At 42.3% G+C, this 16,161-nt stretch overlaps 1 protein-coding gene across 17 annotated transcripts in view; it reads left to right on the forward strand.

Annotated features, from left to right (window-relative positions):
* Positions 1-16,161, forward strand: part of MIPOL1 (mirror-image polydactyly 1) — a 283,359-nt gene that overhangs the window by 209,363 nt on the left and 57,835 nt on the right. For all 17 annotated transcript variants that reach the window (XM_043549731.1, XM_043549737.1, XM_043549733.1 and 14 more), the window contains one exon: positions 3,922-4,016. In XM_043549731.1, coding sequence (XP_043405666.1) covers positions 3,922-4,016 — 95 coding nt within the window. The remainder of the gene's footprint in view (positions 1-3,921; positions 4,017-16,161) is intronic.

The raw sequence follows: 16,161 nt of genomic DNA on the forward strand, positions 1-16,161 counted from the left end.
ATCAGGACTGAAGTTTTCAGAAATGAATGATCATGTGATGTAGCAGTAATATTCATGTGAGACAGACAGGGAATTCTAATGCAGGATTTGTTGTCTGCAACCTTAAGACTAATGCAAAACACAGACCGCTATGAGTGTTGTCATTTACATGTCTGCTGCAAATATCCCTGGACAGTATTAAATAACAGAGTAAGGATTGGGTTAGGGAGCGTGGTATTAGATTGCAGAGTAAAACAGTTTAATTTGCTGTTCCTGCTAATTAAAATTTCTAGATACGAACTAATAAGAGTTATATTCTCCATTGAGATCTAGCCCGTTTGTGCCCCTGAGGAATGTCAGCCAGTCAATGGATCTGAACCACCCCCTAAATCCTGTCATGCCCCCTCCAGCAAGAGAGGGCACAGGTGGTATAAGCCAGCTACACCAACTTCGTTCCACCCAGGCCAGGGGGAATCTTCAGCTGCCCCTTTAGGATTAGGTTAGCTTTCTGGCTGCTTTGATCTACCTCAGCAATGCAAAGCAACCAAAGGCGGGGCTGAGGATTTAACCCTAGATATGCAACCACTTGAGGGTTGGTTACACCTCTTTCCTTGTACTTTTCAGAAATTGTGCCTGTGGCAATACAAAGTCACAGTTGTCCTCTCCGCTTGGGATCTCTATTATACGTTCTGCAATTAGGCCCCGGTTTGGCCAAGTATTTAAGCATGTGCGTAACTTTCAGTACGTAAGTAATCCTGTTAAACTCAATGGGACTACTCAAGGACTTAAAGTTATGCACATATTTAACTACTGTACTGGAGCCTTATTCCCCATGAGACGCTTTCCTTGATGTCAAGAGGAGTTCATCATGTGATACATGCATGTAACATGCCATAGATGTCCCATAATGCAGATAAGGGGTCGGAATTTTATTCAGTATGTTGAGCATTTTTTAAATAATTAGAAAGCATCCCCCGATAATGCAGTATGCAGGGTCCTTTATTTTGTGACTATCACTTCGGTCATTAGGATATACACAGCTGAATCTTGGTACCACTTTCAAAATTGAGGAGGAAAGATCAGCACTCTGTAAAATTTGCTGCCTACGTCAAATTAATGTTGATTTTCCATGCCCTCTTCTCTCCTCAGCTTAATCAAAATTCTGTTGCTGGAACAAAGTAACAACTTTCCATCCTGTTCAAACATTTCAACTATTTTTTAAGTCATAAATGTTTATGGACACCAGATCTCGACTGGGCACAGGAGAGTTGTGCCAGGGAGCCAGTTACAATATCCTGATTCTCAGGCCAGCTCTAGCTCCATTTCTGCTTAGATCTGTTGTGAGAGGGGTCTAAATCCCTACACTAGCGTTTGGCCCTTAATAGACCTTCTGCTAGTGGAGTATAAATGCAGTGCACCCCCACATCTTAGAGGGAGACAGTGGGCGCAGGGCATGGAGCCAGCACACCTAGGCCAAAAAGGAAGTATCTGTAATGCAGGGCAATTCTCTGCTGGCTATGTGCTGCCAATTTTCATTTAGCTCAGGATTGAGGGAGTAGAAAGGTAGCTTAGACTCATATGCCCTCATCACCCCACAGCTGTACCAAGCGTAAACAGTTGAGCCTCTCCACTATTGAAACAATCTTCAGGACTTTCTCTTCCACTATATAATCTCCAAATTAGTCAGAACAAGGACTTGAACCCACCTCTCCCACATCCAAGGTGAGTGCTATAACCATAGAGCTATAGAATCAGTCTTTCCCTGGTCTGCAGAATATTTGATTACTTATACGAGTGGAATAGCTCCATCAGGTGCAATTGAGGAGAAAGACCACCCCAGAATAGCTGGAGCAAGAACTTGAACCGGTCTCCCACATCCCAGATAAGTACCCTCACTGCTTGGTGCTTGCTCTTGCCTTCTCTCTCACCCCACTCCCAGCTAAGTCCCCTTTCCCTGTCATGATCACATACCCAGGCTGAAATTTTTTGTTATCCACCCCCACAAATCACATGCGAGAAGATTGGCAACATGCCTATTACTTTTCTGTTTTTGTTATTTTTGACTATATTGAATCTAGTGAGCTGGATTCTCCTCTCATTTATGCTGGTGTAAATCAGGCGAAACGCCAATGAAATCAGTGGAGTTAGACTGGTACAAAGTTGGCATAAATAAGAGTCTCAAGCCCCAATGTCTTCTGAACTTTGTCCTGAAAAGCGTGACTTGAATGGTAGGTGTACTTTTTTTGTATACTTCCCTAAAGAGACTAGCCGTTAATCTCTCTGTGCGTAGGTGTGTCTGCTGCAAACATTTCCTTCCAGTCTACCATTTCAATCACACTTCACAGTACGCTGAAAATTGGCAAGGATGTTAATTATTGGCCTCTAGAACAAACCACCTACTTTGATTTGAGCATGTTTTTTCCAATTTTTAAGTATGTTGTTTCACCGACAGTACGGTATAATTATAGAAAATCGCTTAGTTTGGCTAACATTCTTGTGTTCTGTGAGTTCTCTTTGCAAAGCTGTAAGCAGCACCAGGCTCAGGACTTAAACAGCTCACCTGGAGAGTACTTTAACCTCTTAGTGCCACGAGTTAGGGCTTGCCAACTCCAAGTGCTCATGCAAAGTGCATTGCCGTTCAGCATCAGGCACTCTAAATCAGTGTTACTGAGAGGTTAAGCATTAATACGCTTCACTTTCAAGGCTAAAAGAGACCATGTGTGTAGTAAAATAGTCTGTGCTTGTTGTTCTCTTAACAGCTTCTTATAATTTGTTTATATTACAGTAGCACCTAGAGGTTCAACTGATATCAGGGCCTCTCTCTGCTGTGCACTGTACATAAAAATATTAAAAGACAGTGCCTGTCCTGAAGAGCTGCAGTCTAAATACACAAAAGAAAGGGGGATGAAAGGAAGTATTATTATCCCCATTTTTACAGATGGGAAATTGACGCACAGAGAGAGATTGAGTTGCTCAAGGTCATACAGTGAGTCTGGCAGACCTAGATCTACTGAGTCCCAGTCCAGTGCCTGAAACATATCCTTCCACTCTGTGTATGCACAGCTCATCTATTGTGTCTGGAATTCATCAAGACTTTTTTTTTTTTGTAGCCTCAGGGAGTTGGTGGGTGCAAGGCCAGGGACACTGACAGAATTCACACATGGTAGTACACTGAGGAGTTGCACACACCCTTTTGGGTTTTATGTCCTATGACTTCTGGTAATTGGTTGATCTGCAGTAGCTGTATAATGTACAATATAATAAAAAATATATTGAATGGTAGGGAACCCTGCCTAGTGCTCAGACTTACATGTATGATAGAAATGCAATGCAAGCCCAGTCTTATTTGTAGTTAAATCAGCTAATCATCCTGTGAGATATTAAATAAATGATATGAAACCTGAGTACTCTGGGGAGTCCTAAATCACTATTAGTACTAGATTTTTAAATATTCAAAGTGATTAAGCTATGGTCCTATATTAAACATACGTGCACTTATTTCTCCATACCTCTTCTCAGACAATTACAGGAACTGGTCAATACCCTTACTTAGCACTCTAACAACAGTACTTTAGTTCAAGATTTAGCATTCTGAATACCATGTAAATATATTTGTTGGCAAACAGCTGGATAAAATTGAAGAAGAAATTAATATGGGAACTGGGAATATAGAAAAGCAGAAGGGAAAAGTAGGGAAATTTGCTTAGAACATTACCAGCTGAAAGATGTCAATACTTACAAACAATTACAATAGTATACCAACTAAATAAGAATGTTGTAATAATGAACAAAGGGGTAATATTACAGAGGACTACGGTTTTGTGTATAATCAAACCTACAATAGAGCTGAAATTAACATTCATAAAGGATTGCTGTATTTTTTTCATTGTGCTTAAAACAGCACAGTCTGCTCTTAAATAATTATCACCTACCTATTTGCAGGCAAAGTTGCTAGCTATGCAACAAGAGCGAGAGACTGCTGTTCAACAGAATAAAAAACTAGAAGAAGAAATTCAGACGCTACGTGTTTATTACAGGTAAAATCATTTATATTATTGTAAATGTGATGACTCATAGGGGAAATTTTCTGCATGGCTTTATAACTGTAAGTGAGGAAATGGCCTTACTGCTTAGGTATTTGTTAGGAACATGTATAACTGCCTTGGGTTATACATATTCTATGGGCCTTAAATTCCAAAGAGTGTGAAGCTAGCAGATTTCTTTTCTAGATTTCCCACCTTTCTGATCTTCAAGCCCTATTCTGAAATGCAAGGTGTCATCTCCTGTGATTGTTGGTTTATTAACAATGACTCAGTGCCATGAAGTATCTTTTTATAAAGATGGTCGCATGGCTAATTATTACCAACAGGAGAGTGGGTTTGTTGTGGGGGGGACGACCTGGATTTGTGCTGGAAATGGCCCACCTTGATTATCATACACATTGTAAGGAGAGTGATCACTTTAGATAAGCTATTACCAGCAGGAGAGTAGGGTGGGGGGGAGAGAAAACCTTTTGTAGTGGTAAACACCCATTTTTTCATGCTTTGTGTGTATAAAAAAATCTTCTATACTTTCCACAGTATGCATCCGATGAAGTGAGCTGTAGCTCACGAAAGCTTATGCTCAAATAAATTGGTTAGTCTCTAAGGTGCCACAAGTACTCCTTTTCTTTTTGCGAATACAGACTAACACGGCTGTTACTCTGAAACACGGCTAATATAGTTTCATTGCAATAGTCCTGCTCTTTATTGCTTTGGGGTTTTTTTCTGTGTAGTAATTCTCACTCAGTGTTCTTGATGAAATTCAAAAAGTTAGATGCAGCAATGCATTCACTAAAAAACAGATAGACCCATATGTGCTGGAACTAGGGATGCTGGGGGTGCTGCTGCACCCCGTGGCTTGAAGTGGTTTCCGTCATGGTTCAGTGTCTCCTGGCACCTCCATTATACAAATTGTTCCAGCACCGCTGGACAGAGCCTATTTCCTACTTGATTATCTGCACTTACCTAGCTTTATCTGCATTGATTTAGGAAACACAAAATCTGTTGAATTCTAGAACTCTGTTTTCTTTTCTAGACTCCTACATAATGCAGAATTTTGATTGCCTTATATTCTACAATAGTTAGTGGCGCAGACAGCCATTCTCTCATTAATTTTGGAGGCCTGTGAAAAACTTCTCCATGGATCACTGGATTTGTTTAGTCTCTAAGGGAACAGCTGTGTGGTCCAGTGAAGAAGTCAGGTTGTTTTATGGGGGAGTGGTTGTGTTACTATTTCTCTTCATCCTGACCTCCTAGTTTATCAGCCTACAATACGGGCAACAGATTAGGTGCAGAATTCTTGACATCAGTACAAGAAGAAAATCTGAAAGTTGAATGTATAGCTATTGCAAGGGACATGGTCTGCAGAAATAATACAGTGATACATGACTGGTGTGTTCATTTAAAATTTAAAACAGAATGGGACTCGTTTGTTACAGCTGAAAAAATAACTGCAACGACACCACATTTTTCTTGTGTGTCTTCTGTATTTCCACACAATGTTTCAGCTGAGACGGAGATTCTGTTTGCAGGTTTCTAGTAGCTGTTATTTATTAAAAACTTGTATTCCTAAATCTCCTCAGCATTTCTGAAAACCTTTGCTTTGGTTATTAGTCAATAGAAACTCCAAGTAATCTTTTAGTATTTCTTTTAACTAATTTGTTCAGCATTCAATGAAAAATTCCTAGGTACATTATAGTAAACTAGAAATAATGCATTACAAAACAGCATTATTCACTTAGAAAGGACTTGAAAAATAGTAAAAATAATTTGATTTACTTTTTTATCGTGCCACTTCAAAAATTCAAGCTCAGAATTTACGAGTTGGTCTGTAAGCATAAAGACGGAGCACACTTTTATTCTAACGTGAAAGAGTTCCACTGCAACAGACGTTAAAGCAGACAATAGACTATAGTCTGTCGATGCAAATACTTCCAGTCACGTGAATATTACCTCCATACCTGAATATACCACATAGTTAACTAAGGTCTGACCTTTAATTTCACCTAACAGTTTAGTGCTAATTTGATTATGGTATTTGATAATCTATGATTATTATGGTATGGTATCATTAGATATATGAAATTATAAACTGAATTAATATAATATCCTCTGACTGTAGAGCTTTCAGTACCAACTAATAACTAGGTTATAGAGCCCTTTATAAGGTTAGAAATAGAGAACTTTGACCCGTAAATGCCATTTCTCCCTTGATGTCTTAAGTGGTTGCTTTTTTCTAGCACGTTTAGAATTCAGTCCCATATGTATACGGACGTGTCATCAAGAAAAGATACAATGCAGCTTTTAATATTGCCTCCAAAACTTTTGTAGAAGTCAATATAATAATAAAGCATAAAAAGGGATTAAGTTTACTCCCAAAAGTTACATTGAACATTTCTGCAGTTTCACTTCTGTTTGGGGAATAAATTAGCTTATAACAGCAGTGGATAGCCACTTGTATTAGTTCAGGCCTGAACAAATTCACTGAGGAAGAGAATGTTAAATTTAAAGGGGTCAGAGTCATGTTCAGGACATGATTTTATTTTTTTTTTTTGGTCACAAACTAGTAGCACTGCATTCCAAGACTCAGCCAGTATAATAATGACATCCTCTTCTGTAATAAAGAGTACGCCTAAGTCTCTCTGCTGATTTGCAGTGCTTCCTTATATTTCCTATTGTTGAGAAAAAAGGCAAACTGAAATAATCAAACACTGATCAAATCCTATTGTTTGCTGCCATCAGAACAAGATTTATTGTGTTAAATAATAACAGTGATACTAGTAGTTCAGTGTTCTTTAAATCTTTGTTAGAGGGTGTGTCTAGTTTTCACAGTGCACAGTATGCTACCTTTAGTAATAATCTCAAATATAAAGTTTTCTGTTGACATGTTGGACACAAGTTCATTAGAAGGTGAAGAGGGGGTATGATATTTTCCCTTTTTGCTTCCCATATTTTTGTGGTAAAATGAGAAAGGTCTATATAAAAGAATGTACAAACTTGACACAACATGAACTTTCATTATTTTCACTAGCAAAAATAGTTATTGGGTATACAAGTGACAAAGCCCTCCTCCCTACTGTGTCCCACTTCCATTCATCACCTTCATCTCCTTTTTCCAAAACCAAGGTTGGGTAGGGCCAAAGTTATGAGCAGAGTCCATCTGCATCTATTTTGAGCCACCATTTGAGCAAGTTCGGTGGGTTCCCTGGATGGTTTTATATACTGTTATACCACTGTCTCCTTGGATGTCCACGGTCTCTCTCACCATGCTATTTACTCCTGGGAGAATTCTGTGCCAAGAAATTAAAAATCCTGCACATAGTATTTTAAAATTCTGCATATTTTACCTGTCAAAGTAACACAATATAATCATGCCAGTTTCAATTATTTTGGTAGTTTATTTCAAAATATCTGTCAGCAAGTATCTCTGTAACAATACAGACAACAAAAAAAGATTCAAGAAATGTTTTTTTAACAAATAGATTCCTTACTAGGTCTATTAATGCAGAACTTTTGAGTAATAATTCATTTAAACTACAGCACAGAACTGTATTTCCCATACCCCTCAGAAGCAGTGCAAAGACATGGGGGAGTCAAAGGTAACAAAGGAGCCGTGGGAGAGGGAAGTAATTGCTGGGAAGGAGCCTGGGAGTGAACCTGGAGGGTTGTTGGGTGTGGGTGGGAGAAGTATGGAACAGGTTTTTTTGTGGGGGGATTGTTAGGGAATTGGGGAGCCTCCCCCATGCAGACCCTGGCTGACCCCTAGCCTCTCCCATTCAGTCAGGCACACCTGCCCATGTCCCCATGTGTCCCTGCACCACCACTCCCCTGTCCCCATGTGGCCCTGCACCCCCACCCCCATTCAGCCCCTGGCTCAATGTCGTCATCCCACTAGTTCTTGTGCCCCCATCCCAGTCTGTACTCTCACTAACCCTTCTGAACCCCAGTATGTGCGACCCCCCCCCACACACCAGCCCTGTGTGCCCTGGTCTATCCGCCCCCTCCCCGCCATATCCCACGCCTCCTTACCTAGCCCTGCAGGCAGGACACTGTGAGGAAGGCAGCCTCTGCCCCCTACCTCTCTGCAGCTAGCTGCTCTGGTCTGTGAGCCAGCTGCCCTCTCTTCTGGCATGACATCAGCCCCTGGTGGGGGAAAGGTGTAATTGCAGTTTCCCTTTGCCTACCGGTCAGGATAAATTGTTCTGTGTCGGGAGGAAATCTGTAGGGGACATTAATTCTGTGCTTGTGCAGTGGTGCAGAATTCCCCCAGGAGTATCTCTTCCATAGCGATCAATTTTAGGCAATAGGTATGGGGTTGTTCTAGCAACACGGCCAAACCATTGCAGTTGGCGGCTTTTGATGATTGTAGTCACACACTATGCTTTCAATCTTTTACGGATGTTGTCATTTCTTAGTCTGTCTAGCCTTGTCATGCCTAGAATATGGCACAGGCACTTCTTTTCAAATGTTTGCAGCTTTTGTTCCGGATGCTTTGTAGGCACCCATGTTTCACAACCATAAGGTAATGGAATACATAATTTGGTTTTAGGTGTCATGGACACTGATTGGAAATTCCAAACATTTTTTATTCAAGCATACAAATGTTCTGCTGCAATAACTATCCACTTGATGATATCTTTCACAGTGACTGCCATGTGTTATGATGGAACCCAAATAAGCAGAAGCTGTCTACTTGTTTGACATCTATATCATAAATTACTAATTTAGCCTGTTTCTTGATTTTTGATATTTCTGTTATTCTTACCTTTTGTTCATCCAGTTTTAATCTCCATTGTTTGGCTGTTGTATACAGATTGTCCAATGCTTTTTGGTTGTATTCCTCTGTAGACATTATCATTATGATATTTTCTGTGAAGTTAAGATGATAGATAATTTGCTCCAATATCATCAGCCTCCATCAATGTTACTTAGGGAGTTGGACAAGATGTTTTCTAAATATAAAGCAAAACGTATTGAACTGAGTATGCATCCCTGTTTGACTCCGGGTTTCATTCAAACCACTCAGTCAGCTTACCACTGACTCTCACTGCATACCAAGCTATGCTATACAGATTCTACCATATTTGAATCACCTGCTGCTAAAACCATACCACCTGAGTACTTTCCACAGAACCTCTCAGTTAGTGGAGTTGACTGCTTGTATAACTAGTCCAGGACTAAAATATTGTTCATTCTGGAAATTGGGCTTTTCTTAAGGGAAGGAGTGTAGAAAGAATCCCAAATGTGGGGAGAAAATAGGAAACGCATTTGTAGCAGGTTGGTTTTATTTTAATGTCAACTGTCTAAAGCTGTTCGAAGTTTGGAATGTTACACATCTCCCATGTTGGGATGGATTAGCAAGCAGATGAGGCTGTCCAAGATACGTGGCAACTCCAAGCAGTCAAACATCATGATTTCAGGCCTCAAAAAAATCACAACATTGGCTCAAAATAATGAGATTTTAAAAAATATAATACATTTTGGGGTTCTTTCTGGCCAAGCGAACAAGGACACTCAGCTAAGTGGATTTCTCTGACTGTCTGCATCTTTGTTTGTCTGCAATGTAATTGAACCCTGAATCTGATCATTTTGAAAATTTCAGGAAATGTTCTAGGTATTTACAGGCAGAACCCTACTGATTTTGGTGAAAATTGGAAAAATTAAAAGGTGAAAATGGGGGACACACAGAACCCCTGGCATCTGGTTAATAGACTCACCAGCTTTAATCAGGTCTCTAATTATCTAGAGGTCAAAGAAGCAGTTGATGATGACCCTTAGCACCTTCAGCATAACACCCCCCATCTCAGTTCTGCCCATCTTCTGAATACAGCTTAAAAACGCTGACACCCTGGAAGACTTCTCTTCCAGACAGAAAAAGAATGGGATACACACAGAGCACCTGGCATGGGGAGAAAGAAGGCCCAATGATATGGGGGTGGGGGACATGGAGGACACAGTATCCTTGGCATGTGGTGGGGGTGGGGGACACATAGAGCCCCTGGCCTGGTGAAGAAAGGGAGAATTAGGGGTATGGGGAGAAATGAGGGGGGAAGGTGGAGATGAGGGGCACTCAGAGCCCCTGGAATGAGTGGGTGGTTGCAAGGAGTCCCTGAAATAGAGGGGGTTGGGGGAGTGGCACACAGGGAGCTTGGGAGGGGAATGGAGGAATGCAAGGGAGCCCTGGTGTTGTTACTGCACTTAGCCTACAGAAGCAACAAAGTGTGCAACCCTCTAGTTATTTGTATTCTGGTTTCAGAGTTTTTAGAATCTACTCCGTTCATGTTTTCAAACTTTCTTCTGCAACCATGAAGGAAACTTGTTTTTTAAAAGGAAGTTGAGCTTTTCACGTAATCATTTGACTCCGAGAACTGGGGATTTAAAAAAACAAATACCATTAGACTCATGAAAATAATGAACACTGGGAGCAGTATAAATGTATGGCTCAATGATTTATAACATGAATACCATATATGGTGTGTGTGTGTATTTATACACACACATTTGATGTGGACCCAGCAGCAAAATGAGGACAGACACATGCATGGAATTAAGTGGAAGGCCTCAACTTTTATTAAACATTAATAAAGGGAAGGGGGCACTACTCCTCCATCACACATACTCTCCTATACCAGGCATTTAATTGATACCAGTGCGGGGGTTACAGGACTCCTTATCACATAACCCATAGCTTGGGATAGACTCTCCTGAGCTTACCCTCCAGGACTCATCTCTCTGAGTCCTAGCACCCTGTCCCATGCAAGAGAGATAGAGGGTGCATCAGAGTGGGGACCTGGTCCCACGAAGGCCACAAGGTCTCACCCATGGTCCATCACCAAAGTCCCAGATCTTTTCTCTCTGGGATCCGCTCATTTTATTCCCTTATCTTCACTGGAAACTGGCCACAGGGGGTGCTGGTGACTGGCTTAGCCGCTCCCACACCCAACCACGCCACATGGTGTCATAACACCTGCCCAATATATGCCCTTACATTCCATAGCCGTATGTTAGCACCTCCATCTAATAAATGTACGCCATCATCCCTGAGAACTTCCAGCTGTTTGTAAACAGATGTCCTTGTGCTGTATCACTGAACTCCGGATCTCCAGGAATAGCTTGGTGACCTCCCTCTTTTCTTGCTTTCTAGCCTTGTCCACGTAGGCTCCCAGCCCTTCCCTGTCTATGAGTGCAAAAGTGGTATGAGCTGATCCCACTGCATGTCTCCTCTGGATGTGAATAGCTTCAGCCCTTAAGTGCAGCTGAGCTCCAGCTGCTGTCCTAGCTGCCCAATGCACTACAGAGTGCCCGCAAATCCAAATGTTGAGTACGCTCTGGGTAGCTTCTGAAACAAACAAGCACATTGGGTTAGTTACATTTCGCCCTTCCCTGCCATCTTTTCCTTGGTGCGGACATAAGTCCTGTAAGACCTTGATTTCCAGTGCCCTATTGCCTGCACCTGTCATTGGCCAAAACCCTCTGCAGCCACTGACATCACTGCCCTGATCTTAAAAGAATGAGTACCAAATTTATCCCGGTCAAGACCTCAGAAGTGCAAGGTGTTTCTCAGCAGCTGCCTTCACCATGTGTGAACAGCAGGCCCAGATGCTGGCCTGAGGTTTTTAGTAGAGTTCTAATCACCTTTAGAAGGCATAAGCACTCATCTGCACATTTCTTGAACACCACATAAGCTCCCCTTCCCTTTTTGTCTGTTTCTGAGTACCTTAAGCACAGGGACACCAGTCCTGCAGCCAGTTGCACATTGATTACTTTTAATGCATGCTGGGACCTATCCACAGCTGCCATAAGGCACCAGTTCACTCGCTCTAAAAGCACCAAAGAAGGCATCAACAAATGCTGCTTTAAATAACATGGCCTCCCTCTGACAGCTGTAGACCCACAGCAGAGCCTTTGACAGCTCTGTCAGGGTTTCCTGTTTCTGTTTTGGGTTTCTGTCTCTAGCACCCACTCCTGCTGGACCACCCTTGTCAGAGTTTCCATACAATGAAATGCCCGTATGGGTCTGGGAAACCCACCAACCTACTCCAGTAGGACAGGCCCACTAACCGGCCAGAGATAGTGGAGGGAGCCAGCCCGTGGTGAATCAAAGGCACCACATATCGCACCACCAGGTGTGTGGGGATGGTCCATCCACAATAAAGTCCTTCATGTGCCCTAAATTCCACAAACTCCTTATAGGACCTCAGAGTCTGAGATAACACTGTGTCCTCAACTAGTCCCACAGCTGTCATGAGCCAAGGTTCCATAGTTGTTGGGACATCACACATGGATCCCTGCTGGCCAGTGGGTCAAGTTCCCGGAATCTGTCGTCCTGAAATTGAGAGAGCATCAGCAACACCATTATCCATTCCGGGGGCGTGCACTGCATGAAAAAAGATATTAAAATACCACAGGCAGTGTAACACGAAGGCATTTAAAGAGCAGCAGTGCCCCTCCCAAGAGACTCCCTCAAGCATTGTAGCCAGGAAAGCACCTCTTGGCACTCAGAGCTTAGGGCAGGGAGCAAGGGCTGGCAAAGCAGAGAGCCATGCACGAGCAGAACAACCAGGCCCCCAGTAAGAGAGCTACAGCATTCAATACCACATACAGGGGTGCGGGGCGGGGAGTGTAGTGACTGTGTATGCATACATATCTAGTGGTGAGTGAGTACATGTGTATACGCTTACTTATAGATATATAGGACCTGATTCTTCTCTAATTTACATTCTCTAGCTGAACTAATTTCATCACAGTCATGTTATAATGATATAAAATTGATGTGGAAGGAGATCAGGTTTGTGTGTGTGTGTGTGTGTACATTCACCTACAAAGTGGGGGAGGAGCTGAAGCACCTTTGAAAAGCAAAAGTCTGGTTTTGCCAGAGGAACAGATTGCTCCTGCGCCTCTAAGATGTCTGGAAGCCGGAGGACATAGTCCTAGAGGGAAATCTGCCTACCATAGTGATTTTTTCCTCCCCTCCTTCACTGCTTCCTCCGTCCCCACCAAATGCACAGAAGATAGGGAGTCCTGAATGGCCTATGCTAGCAGACAGGGGCCTAGGAACAGAGAAACTTAGGGTATGTTCAGAAAACAAAACCCAAAACAGCAAATCTCAGCGCCCAGGTCTGCAGATTAGGGCTCACACTCCTGCACTAAAAATAGCTGTGTAAACATTCCAGCTCAGACTGCAGCTTGGGCTAGGAAGTCCAGGGAGTAGGGTGGGTCTCAGAGCCCGAGCCTGAACATCTGCATGACTATTTTTTAGATCCAGGGTGCAAGCCCAAATCTGCAGACATGGTCTCTGAGATTCATTGCCATGGTTTGTTTTGTTTTTGCGGGTTTTTTTTGCAGCGTTGACATATCCTTGCTGGCAGAAACCCCTGTCCTTTCACTGGCAAGGGAGGAGGACAGAGGCAGCCAGTCCATGTGGCATGAAGGAGAGGAGTTACTTCACCTCTCTTGGGTGGCTTTATAACCTAACTGGCACTGACCTTGGGTAGAGTACTGCCCCTTTCCCTAGCAGCAATTTTCCCTTATGCACCCTCTGCTGACCCTCCAATAGCAATGCGTCTCCTGCTCCCTCCCAGGTCAGCTTTCTATTTAGTTTAGTGGGGACGTATTTCTCTCCCAAGTTTCCCAGATCCCAAATGTGTTGGGCCGCAAATGCTATCTGCCCTCCCTTCCACCCTTCTGAATATCTCAACGTTTGAGCCCCTGGCAGTGCTTCCTTTTCTTCCCTGTGCATATCATGTGATCAGGCTGCTGCTGTTTTGAAACTATTATTTGTTTCTCTGCCAGAAGCCACTGTTGCAGGCCATGCTCCCATGCAAAGAACATGGAGAGAAACTCCTAGAAGGAATGAGAGTTTCAGAAAGGAAAGAAAATGAAATTTTTTTGAAAGACCAAAATTGATCATATATTTCAATTTGAATTTGAGTTTTCTGAAAACTGAGGGTGAGCAAAAATTGTTTCCATCGTGCTTTAAAAGGAAAGAGAAATGAGAAAATATATATATCAGGAATCAAATTCAATCATACACGCCAGAAGAAAGTTGGCTCAGAATGAAGTTAGGCAAGTTCTTTGTCTCTCTGTTTATTTTTTTTATATTGTGGCTCAGAAGCAAAATCGCAGTTTCTGATGCATAACCTGGAAATGTGAGTCTGAAATAAAAATTTGCATAACAGTTCCGAGTTAGTGTTCCCAACTGAGTTATTCTAATTCTTTCACAACTGTATCCTTTAGGCTGAGGATTAATGCAAATCATAGAAAATTGAGTGACATGATGAAGGATGTGTTAGAATAATCAGTTTTGCACTATGTAGAAGAGTTACATTACTGTCCGTCCTCTCAGATTGTTCTACTGTTTGAATTTATCAAGTATATTTTTCTTTCATTTGCATAATTTTAATTGAATGATCTATATCAGTTTTGTACAAGCAGTTTCCTTTTAATTTTATTTTTATGTAAAAGTCTATATAAATCAAAACAGCATTTCACATTTTACTACCCATTTTGTTGTCAGGGCTTTCTATTTAACTTCCACAAGAATGTGTGGTTTCAGAGTAGCAGATGTGAGTAAGTCTGAAAATGCCAGATTTCAAGTATTGGAGCTGGGAGCTGAAGCGCTGGCCGATCTTGGGGGGCTTTTCACAGCTGAAACTCTGCGTCTTGTTCTGTGTGAGTGGGAGTGCGGCTCTTGGTCAGGACTCTGTCAAGTGCCACTACAGGGTGTAACAAACAGTGTGCCCTGGTTGTCACAGTTCAGAATTGCTGAACAGTTGCCCAGTCCATTTTTCTCCCCACTGGCTTAAACTGGGCCACCAGACAACCCAGGATTTCCCTTGCTGGTCCTGCTTCCGTATTCTATGTTAGTCCCTAATCTCTGAGAATAGAGAAATGAAAATTAATCCAGTCTTTGGCCCTAGTCCCCAATTCCTTGGCCTTCTGAGGCATGGAAAGAGCAAATGTCCACCAGCCCTACTTTCTCACTGCTCTGGTAGTCGGGGGGGAGGGAGGAATGAAAAATCTGCTTCTGGATTTACCCCTGATTTTTCTGGGCCCAGAGAATGAGAGATCCTGCTGCTGATGAGCTCCACCTCCACACAGTTCTGTGCTATTGAAGGTGCTGGTAGTGACCCCCCCTAGTTAAGGTTGCAGGACATATCCTATTATAAAACCCCATTTTCAGTTGACTATAACTTTGCCAAACTCAGACCGTTGGAGCTGAAATTTTCCATGCTGGCTGTCTGTCTCAGGTGGACATTTATTTAAAGTTTCAGCTAAAACAGTTCAGCCATTTCCGAGAAAGAGGTTAAGGAAACATACGCTATTTTTTTCCAAGTTAAAAAAATTCTTACAATCATTTCACTGAAAAGCTCTAGCACCTCCACGCTTTGGAGCAGGGACTTGAAATATGTCAGGGTGGTCACCCTGATGTCAGAGGTGTACCATTTGCTGTCCCTATGAAAATTTGCCCAAGTTATAAGCCTCTGAAAAACTGCAGTTTGTGAATACTCAATAAAAGTTTGATAGAGGCTGGCAGTATTATTCACTTAAGTTTTCATATGCACTGAGTATGCTCCATCCCCAGAGAGTGACTGAGCATGCTCCACCTCAGGCCCTGCAAGGGTTGCATTGCTCCTCCTGTCTTCTAGGGCTTTGTGGCACCAGAACCAAATAGCAAGACTCTCTCTCTTGTGCTCTCACTGCTCCCTTAGTAATTTGTAGACATCAATGAGGAGAGAGAAGTGCAAAGGAATGAGAAGCAGAGGGGAGGAGGAGGGATAGTTGCAGGCTGGGAGTAATATGTCTGAGGGGGACAGGGACAGTAGGATCAGAGGATAGGGACTGAATAGGGCTGGTCAAAATATTTTTGAGATAACTTTTTCCAGTGTAAAAATGTTGTTTTGTCAAAACAGAAATGTTTCATAGAAACATATCAGTTTCTCGTACAATGTCATCAGGAAGGTTTCTCAGCTCTAGGATCACTGTGGTCAAAACAACAGCAACTGACACTTTCTCTCTCTAGCCCCGTGCTTAGGGCACTGGCCTGGATTGTGGGAAACCCAGGTTCAAATCCCTGGTGTGAATCAGAGCCTTTCTTTGTTTCACAGAAACTTTTGCAAGGTCTCCTTTGTGTTCTGCATTG

Source organism: Chelonia mydas, chromosome 6 (assembly GCF_015237465.2).
Source record: "Chelonia mydas isolate rCheMyd1 chromosome 6, rCheMyd1.pri.v2, whole genome shotgun sequence".
NCBI lineage: Eukaryota > Metazoa > Chordata > Testudines > Cheloniidae > Chelonia > Chelonia mydas.